At 42.7% G+C, this 9,545-nt stretch overlaps 1 protein-coding gene across 1 annotated transcript; it reads left to right on the top strand.

Annotated features, from left to right (window-relative positions):
* Positions 1-924: 924 nt before the first annotated feature.
* Positions 925-9,184, top strand: Daao2 (D-amino acid oxidase 2). Its single transcript, XM_089736490.1, has 8 exons — positions 925-1,153; positions 1,251-1,354; positions 2,865-3,068; positions 4,222-4,447; positions 5,118-5,182; positions 6,270-6,387; positions 7,419-7,527; positions 8,638-9,184. Exons 1-8 carry the CDS (start codon positions 1,070-1,072, stop codon positions 8,739-8,741), a joined length of 1,014 nt encoding a protein of 337 aa, XP_089592616.1. The 5' UTR covers positions 925-1,069; the 3' UTR covers positions 8,742-9,184.
* Positions 9,185-9,545: the final 361 nt, after the last annotated feature.

Genomic DNA, 9,545 nt, shown 5'->3' with positions numbered 1-9,545 from the left:
AAATACTAAACTAGACTCTGGACAAGGCCCCACCCATCACCGTTCCCCGCAGGTGCTGAGACCCTCCAGTTCTGAATAGTGTTTCTAAAGATAAACCTACGGATTCTCCCCAATTCATATTATCTCGTCGTCGTGACCTAAAGGCTAAGACGTCCGGTGCATTTGTGTTGAGCGATGCACCGTTGTTCGAATCTCAGGCGGGTACCAATTTTTCTAATGAAATATGTAGTCAACAAATGTTCACGATTGACTTCCACGATGAAGGAATAACATCGTGTAATAAAAATCAAACCCGCAAAATTATAATTTGCGTAATTACTGGTGGTAGGACCTCTTGTGAGTCCGTGCGGGTAGGTACCACCGCCCTGCCTATTTCTGCCATGAAGCAGTAATGCGTTTCGGTTTGAAGGGTGGGGCAGCCGTTGTAACTATACTGAGACTAGAACTTATATCTCAAGGTGAGTGGCGCATTTACGTTGTAGCTGTCTATGGGCTCCAGTAATCACTTAACACCAGGTGGGCTGTGAGTTCCGATCACCCATGCACGCAATAAAAAAAAAAATTTTAATCTTCGACCCGCTCGGTGAAAGAACTTCTCTTTGTCGATACTTCATTCTTAACTTCATTTTTATTTTGTGGAGAGTATTAAGCGGTAGGCAGCAACTTGGCTCTGCCTCTGGCATTGCTGACGTCCATGAGCGGCGGTAACCACTCCCCATCAGGTGGGCCGTGCACTTGTCTGTCTGGGCAATATAAATAATAAAAAACTTCCTCCTTGCGTCGTATTCCTCAATGCTGACGTTCGTGACCACACTTCGGTATCACTTTCTCTCGCACAATATTTCTCCATCTGTTTCTGTCTCGGGCGGGGTGAAGAGCGATGTGAACTGTGGGATCAAGAGCGCTACGAATCCGGGCGCATTATATATTGGGTAGGTAGGTAAAGCCCCTCGTCTTTGTTTGCAATACGACACACGACAGACCTTTCGACCTTTTGATAAGACACTTTATTTATTCATACAATAAATACTCATTAAATCGTGAGACTTTGTTATTGTCGGTCGTGATAATGTTACAGATAGCTGTCGTGGGCGCCGGAATCAATGGCTTGACTTGCGCTTTGCGGATCCAAGAGAAATACAAGAAATATCGCGTAATTCGATTCAAATGTTTTCCTTGAATTTCGTTACGGAATTTTCGTTTTCCCTTTACCGTGGAATACCTATTTGAGTTTTGGGTCGTTGTTATAGGTCGTTCTATTAGCGAAACAATTCACCCCGAACACGACCGGGGACGGCTCCGCGGGTCTCTGGTACCCATTCGAAACGGGTAACACGTCCTCGGAATTATTAGGGTAAGCGTTATGTCCAGATTTTACATTGATTTTACATCATCATCATCACCATTCTACTTCTTTTTTTTTTTATTGCTTAGATGTGTGGACGAGCTCACAGCCCACCTGGTGTTAAGTGGTTACTGGAGCCCATAGACATCTACGACGTAAATGCGCCACACACCTTAAGATATAGTTCTAAGATCTCAGTATAGTCACAACGGCTGCCCCGCCCTTCAAGCCGAAACACATTACTGCTTCACGGCAGAAATAGGCGGGGCGGTGGTACCTACCCGTGCGGACTCACAAGAGGTCCTACTACCAGTAATTACGCAAATTATAGTTTTTCGGGTTTGATTTTTATTGCACGGTGTTATTCCTTCACCGTGGAAGTCAATCGTGAACATTTGTTAAGTACGTATTTCATTAGAAAAATTGGTGCCCGCCTGCGGTATTCGAACACCGGTGTATCGCTCGATACGAATCCACCGGACGTCTTATCCTTTAGGCCACGACGACATCTAAACCACTTAGCTCTGTCTCCGGCTCAGTCCGAAGAACATTGAAACTACTGAACTTTAATTTGTTTCGAAGTGACCTTACAGTGGACTGTGTGGCTAATAATCAGTTATTTCGTTCGAACATCCACAAAAAAACAAAGAGGATGCGATAATCTCGAGGTCTGAGCAGGCTTGCTGGGTTCTATATGAGCCATTCGGTACTCATATCCGAAAATAGTTTGTCTCACCGAACGGTACGCGCGGTCCTCGACCACGAGAACAATCAATAATACTGCGCAAACAGTCGGTACTCTGACGCTCCGCACTTTATACGCAACAATAGAGAGTCGATCTATCGATCTAATAAGAATTAATTATTTATACAACTCTCGAGTACCGAATAAAAATACAATAGTTTTCTGATGTAATGGTTTTTTTTTTTTTTATTGCCCTTGTAGGCAGACGAGCGTACGGCCCACCTGATGGTGAGTGGTTACCGTTGCCCATGGACTTCAGCAATGCCAGGGGCAGAGCCAAGCCGCTGCCTACCGCTTAATACTCTCCACAAGCCTCGTTTGAAGAAGGACAAGTTACAGATATAGTTATGTTATAGTTAGTTATATATTCAAAATACAGCAGTGACTTCGAACTCATGTCACATTGTGATATGTCTGAGCTCCAGAACCATTTTTTTTCGAAGGACTCGGCGAGTAAATTAACCCATAGACACAGCCCACTCAGTTTCTCGCCGGATCTTCTCAGTGGGTCGCGTTTCTGATCCGGTGGTAAATTCTGCGAAGCACTATCCTTGCTAGGGCCAGTGTTAGCAACGTCACAAAGTTAAGGTCCCGTGAGCTCACCTACACGCTCGGTTTTTTTTTCGCTCGGTTACGCTGGCATAGCCTCTAAAGCTACCACCAGCTTAGGTAGGAAAAAAAGGTAAAACCTTGATCATTTATTTCCCCAGATATACGAACTCTTTGACCAGTCAGGCTTTAGCTGAATAGTTTAGTTTTACGTTACTTTCCCAGTAAATGGGGTACTGCGACATACGAATTCCTGCACGGACTGTGGTTGGAGGGAGGCTTGGATGTATGTGCGGTGCCATTGTCCTTCGTCTATCGGAAGCCAAGAAACGAGAATAAGCCAGACTGGGGTAAACATACTTTCGGATATCGACAGATCGGAGAGAAGCACTTGGAGTATTTGAGCAAAAGGCATTCACAGAAATTCGTGTAAGTACCTAAGTAATGGTCGTGTGAATTGGGCTCGATGAGCGAATTAACCCATAGACATTTTTTTTTTTTGGTACAATTTTTCCTTGTTAGGAAAGGCAAGGGGATCTAAGCCCATACAGCCTTGTCTGCTCTATATATTCTCTGAAATAATTTTTCAAAAAAGCCGAAGCCAGGTCTTATATGATATATATTAATATATCCTGAAATAAAAATGTCATTAAGGCCGAAGCCAAGTCTTATATATTTTCCAATCCTTGTAAAATGGCAAATTCGAGTTTTACTGTCAAATCCAAGTTCAAGACTTTTTTAAATCTTAGCTAGAATAAAAAAATTAGTAAACAAATTATCATAATGTTATGGACGGAGCCATAACTTCGTCAAATCCTTGTAATCCCATTTTTAGATATCTCCAACTGTTGAATCTATAAATTCAAAAATTGGCTTTAAACTTTCTTGATTTCTTAATAATAGCTGAAGAGTACGCGGGATGTCTTCAGCGTTTCCATATATACACAGCAGACGGTCGATAAACACTAATCTATCCAGTGAAAAAGATTAACCCATAGACACAGCCCACGGGTTTTCTCGCGCGATCTTCTCAGTGGGTCGCGTTTCCGATCCGGTGGTAGATTCTGCGAAGCACTGCTCTTACTAGAGCCAATGTTAGCAACACTCTGGCTTGAGCCTCGTGAGCTCACCTACATGTTAGGGCGAAGCTGAAAGAGCCTCTCAAGGCTATCAGCATAGGTAGGGAAAAAAAAAGTCGTGTGAAGTCCACAATCAAAAGGGTATAGACTCAAAGAGGCGTCATTAACCGGATGTCTTCTACAAATATTGGACACAGAGGTCAGTTCGTTACCCTGCAAACCAGACGTAGTTGATAACGTTTCCCGCAGGAATGAGATGATTTTTCTAGATGAAAATTAGCTCACGTCACTGTCTTATCTATAATTTTAAAAATGAAACTCAAAACAAGCATGTTTCACATTTATAATGTATAGGTAGATAACAACGCTGTATTATTGAGCAAATATGTGTTAACTCAAAGCTTATTATGTTTTTGTTTGCACCTTTTATAAATAAACGAATCAAACATTTAGACTGATGGTATTTCTTCATAGTTCAGTGATCGGTTTTATTCCGAATTCAGATCAGGCCATACCTTCACAACGCTAATTATTCCACCTACAAAATTAATGGCACACTTTCACGAGTTGTTCAAAGAGGCTGGCGGAAGGACGCTGCAAGTGGAAGTGTCCTCGCTGGAGGACCCGATCTTGGGAGAGTATGACGTGGTCGTGAACTGTACCGGGATTGGCGCGAGGGATCTGGTACCAGACAACAGCGTATTCTCTGTTAAGGGACAAGTGACTAAGGTAAATTGAATTTATTTTTTTATTGCTTAGATGGGTGGACGAGCTCACAGCCCAACTGGTGTTAAGTGGTTACTGGAGCCCATAAATCTACAACGTAAATGCGCCACCTACCTTGAGATATAAGTTCTAATGTCTCAAGTATAGTTACAACGGCTGCCCCACCCTTCAAACCAAAACCCATTACTGGTTCACGGGAGAAATAGGCAGGGTGGTGGTACCTACCCGTGCGGACTCACAAGAGGTCCTACCACCGGTAATTGAAATTGGTGCGAGTGATATCGATGGAAGCGGTATTATCGTGCCTAACTTGAAAAATCTAACTTTACACCAGTGTGTTTAGTGCGAGTTTTTTAACGCTCTCGATAGCGTAAAAGTTAACTCAAATTTGTATGGAATGGGATCGTTTGCCTACGTTTGCCGCTAGGGGCGCTGTTCCAACTGCATACAAAATTGGGTTAACTTTTACCCTATCGTAAACGTTAAAAAACTCGCACTAAGCACACTGAGCCAAATATGTATTTATAATATAATATTGTAAAAAATTATTTAGCCCAAAATGGAAGTTAGGACATTTCCGCTTGCTGCCGTCGATACATGATACGATTGCATGCTATTTGGGCAGAACTGTATGGTTCATAGAATTTTACTATGATTAAAATCTGATTTTCAGGTATTCGCCCCTTGGGTCAACGAATGCATCGTGGACATCGACGGTGGAAATTACATCATACCTAAGTAAGTGACGCTAATAACTACTTTATTTAATCTCGCATTTTTTATTGCCATTGTAATATATTAACATTTGTCTCCGACTTTCCGATAACTTTACAATTTAAAACAATAGTAATTTATTATTAATAAATTATAATACAATCTTCATTATTATACCGAATTGCGATCTAAGAAAATATTTTCAGTGAAATTAACTTCCCTCTGACTTATATATCTACATACAGGCCTTAAGCTTAAGCTGGCGTGCAAAGCGACGTAATCCAAGACTTTATCTTCATTCAGTTTTTCTTTCCACCTTAACGAGAATTATCCTTTAACGAGAAACATTAACTATCCTTTTTTTGATAAAACTCAAAGTAAGTAGTCGTAGGGCGGGTCTGGATGCATACTGGTTTTTTTTCCTACCTATGCTGTTAGCCTTAAAGGGCTATTTCAGCTTCGCCTTGACGTGTAGGTGAGCTCACTAGACTCAAACCGGGGGTTTGTTAACACTGACCCTAGCAAGAGCCGTGCTTCGCAGAATCTACCACCGGATCGGAAACGCGACCCACTGAGAAGATCCGGCGAGGAACTCAGTGGGCTGTGTCTATGGGTTAATTTACTCGTCGAGCCCTTCGTCCCAAGCCACGGCTTGGAGGCTCGGCGAGGACGGTGACCGGAGCATACTGTGATATGCAGACAAATCCTTTGAAGAACCCATTAAATATTTATTTGTCGCAGAAGCCACAATTATTAATACCATCGTCAGACATCGTAGGGGCTAATAGGGTGATCGAGCTAAGAGAAATATTGAGTACACCAATCACGTTTGCTGTCTTAGAACAATTTGGAAATCTTCTCTTGACGTTAGCAAACGAAAACGAATGACAGTTCTTATGACGGAGGCTCCGCTCTTCAAGAAGTCTGGTTGGTAAGTGCGATGGCGTCTACGCGCCTCCATCGGCTAGGCTCTGTCGTAGCATGAGGCTAGCCGGGTTCCGACGATACCGCAATCGTGCTGCCATCTCTCAGGAATCGTGCTGCATTTCGTTTAGCTACCAAACTAATGATCGTCTCCGACATATTTAATTTGTTTTATAAAATTCCTCAGTCCCGAAATATGTGTTCTGGGAGGGGTGACCGAGCACGGCAACTACAGCACCGACGTCGACGAGGACACGAGCGCGTTCATATTGAACGGTTGCAAAAAGATGTTGCCGGCGCTGCAGGTGGGAAACTACACGGATCTCATTGCGGTCCTATAACCGCAGAATGTTTGTGCAGAACCTAGATCCCGATTTAGGTTCTGCAAGGCGAATTACTGGTGGTAGGACCTCTTGTGAGTCCGCACGGGTAGGCACCACCCCCCTGCCTATTTCTGCCGTGAAGCAGTAATGCGTTTCGGTTTGAAGGGTGAGGCAGCCGTTGTAACTATACTGAGACCTTACAACTCATGTCTCGTGTCTATGGGCTCCGGTAAACACTTAACACCAGGTGGGTTATGAGCTCGTGTACCCATTTATCTAATAAAAAAATGAAATTAAGGTTCGACTAACGACTACTTCCTTCAGAGTTGTTTCATATACGAAGGTCATCAGAAAGAAAACGCAGTACCGTGACGCAATTTGGGAAAGGTTTACGTCCATTGGCAGATATGTGTCACGTTGACATTGTGTATGATGCAGTAATCACTGCCACTATTGACGCTGCCCATAACACATTCTGAGTGTTCTGAGCGCGGCCATACATAATAAAAATGTCCTTATCCTGCTTCCTAATCTTCCGTATCTTACTAGCTTCCACCCGCAGTTTCAAGTGTAAACTCACCCTCTCACTCTCAATGGCGTGGTTGAAGAGCCCCACTCAGCAGTGGAGGAGTTAGTGCGTGTTTTTTAACGTTCTCGATAGGGTAAAAGTTAACTCAAATTTGTATGCAGCTGGAACAACGCCCCCTTTTTTGTCAGGAGGAAATCGCACTTCCGCCCTCCACTGAGGATGGAGGACGGGGAATGTCGGAGTCGAATCGACTAAAACCTCCTATCTCTCAACAACCAGCGTCCAAACCTCGCATGAGACAGAACTCATGAAAAGGCAAAGCGGGGAAAGCGAAGCGTTTAGTGCGGAGCACATCTCTCCCATCACCCTCCAATCGTAGGCAAACGTTCTAACTCCATACAAATTTGAGTTAACTTTTACGCTATCGAGAACGTTAAAAAACTCGCACTAAGCACACGGGTTATAGTAATGAAGGGTATTCCAGAACGTGGTCGTAGTGAACGAGTGGGCTGGTCTGAGGCCCGGCAGGGACCAGGTCAGGCTCGAAGCCGAGGAGAGGGGCGGGAAGTTGTACCTACACAACTATGGACACGGTAATTTTAAATAATTTTGATACAAATAGATGTAATAGGGTCTTAAGTGGGAGTGGTCTTAAGAGGCTTGGTTTGATCGCCTGGCGTATTAACGTAGATGGCCAGACGAACCCTCACCTCGCCTGACGTTATGTGAATGTGGGTAGTCAATAGATAATATAACTTGAATCTCATAACAAATCGGGCGTGAGGTCATAGAACAATGAGTTAAAACATAAGTTCCACTCTTCACGCTGGAGAGCCTGATGACTTGGCGGGTAGAATAGGTAGACGGAAAGAGAAAATAATGGCGTTACCTACTTCAAACAGACATTTAAATATAAATAATTATGTTGGACACATTGAAAGGAGTTCCACATTCCATTAGGTTTCTTTATCGCATTTAAAGTGTAAACCTATTTAATATAATTTCGTCCTGCTTGTCCTGATGAAACTGGAAAGGCCTCAGAGCCACGAGTAATCCTTCAAACATAAAAAAAACCGTGGACGGTGCAAAGGCACGCAGCCCTTATACAATACAAATGAGACTGCAACCTCATGTCTCAAGGCGAGTCATGTCTTCCAACCACTTTTTTAGTTGTTGAACTGAATGTAGTATTCAATTTGGTTATCCTACGATTGTATAGATGGAAATAGAACTACTATCTTCTTAAAAGAGCTTGGCTCTTCTCTTCCGCCTTCGAATACAACAATAAACAGATACCAACTAAGCATGGACGAGTTTTAAATTAGTTTTATTGTTATTACTGGTGGCAGGACCTCTTGTGAGTCCACGCGGGTAGGTACCACCGCCCCGCCTATTTCTGCCGTGAAGCAGTAATGCGTTTCGGTTTGAAGGGTGGGGCAGTCGTTGTAATTATACTGAGACCTTACAACTTATATCTCAAGATGGGTGGCGCATTTACGTTGTAGATGTCTATGGGCTCCAGTAACCACTTAACATCAGGTGGGCTGTGAGCTCGTCCACTCATCTAAGCAATAAAAAAAATTATTAACGTTATCTGCATCACAGAGGTATCAAGGCTTGCAAGTTCTCAAAAGAAGACTCCAATCATTGTATTGTTTTGACTCGCTTTTGAAAATGAAGTATTTTTCTATTTGTATTTGTAGGAGGCAGCGGCTTCACTCTGTTCTGGGGCTGCTCAACTGACGTCTTGTTCCTCTTCGAAAATTACTTAGAAAAGAAAGGAATAATAAAAAAATCGAAACTCTAAACGGCAAAGACGTGCTCATGAATGACTTCCGCGCGGAGGGAATTTACGTAATTAGGTACTGTACAATTGAAGGCATTAAGCCTGAAGATGGGTGGCCGTGAGACCAATCACCTGTCGAAGCAATATAACTCTGAATACCAGGACTGAGATATGAGGTCTAACAACTTATACACCGACTGCTTCACCCTTCAAAATAGAACGCGCGTCTGCTTGGTGACGAAAATAGTCGGGATGTTGTCACCTACCCGCGCGGGCCCTCAACACGCACTATCGCCAATGATTACGCAATATTTTTCGCGCCTTTTATTTCATTGATTATCAATTTATTTATTATTTGTATACATACCTTCTTGACAGCTAAAGTTGTTTACTATGTAAGTTAGTCTCGTTTGTTTTTATAATCAATCTCAACTTCAATAAAGCGAAGGAATATTAAAACGAAACTACACATGTTGTTTTATTGTACCTACGACAAACAAAATGTCTAAGATTCATTATCCCTCGTTATACAAAAACTCGAAATTTAATTATAAAACTGGCCAATGTTCGCAAACACTCTAACGTTGAGCCCCCGTGAGCTCAACTACACGCCCGCACGTATCCGAAATAGCCTCTTAGGCTACCAGCAAATAATTGTACTCTGAACTCAGTCATCTATATCTATACTAATATTATAAAGAGGAAAGATTTGTTTGTTTGTTTGTTTCGAATAGGCTCCGAAACTACTGGACCGATTTGAAAAATCCTTTTTCCATTAGAAGCCGACATTGTCCCTGATGAACATAGGCTACTTTTTTAATTTTT

The sequence above is a fragment of the Bombyx mandarina genome, chromosome 21, assembly GCF_030267445.1.
Source record: "Bombyx mandarina strain Sakado chromosome 21, ASM3026744v2".
Lineage (NCBI taxonomy): Eukaryota > Metazoa > Arthropoda > Insecta > Lepidoptera > Bombycidae > Bombyx > Bombyx mandarina.
This window is presented reverse-complemented; position numbering and strand designations above follow the sequence as displayed.

Bases quoted from the DNA above. Each gene is read 5' to 3' on its own strand.
- Daao2 (XM_089736490.1), top strand. From the start codon at position 1,070: ATGTTACAGATAGCTGTCGTGGGCGCCGGAATCAATGGCTTGACTTGC. The intron at 1,154-1,250 runs GTAATTCGATTC...TCGTTGTTATAG, and splicing joins AGAAATACAAGAAATATCGC to GTCGTTCTATTAGCGAAACA. The intron at 1,355-2,864 runs GTAAGCGTTATG...TTACTTTCCCAG, and splicing joins ACGTCCTCGGAATTATTAGG to TAAATGGGGTACTGCGACAT.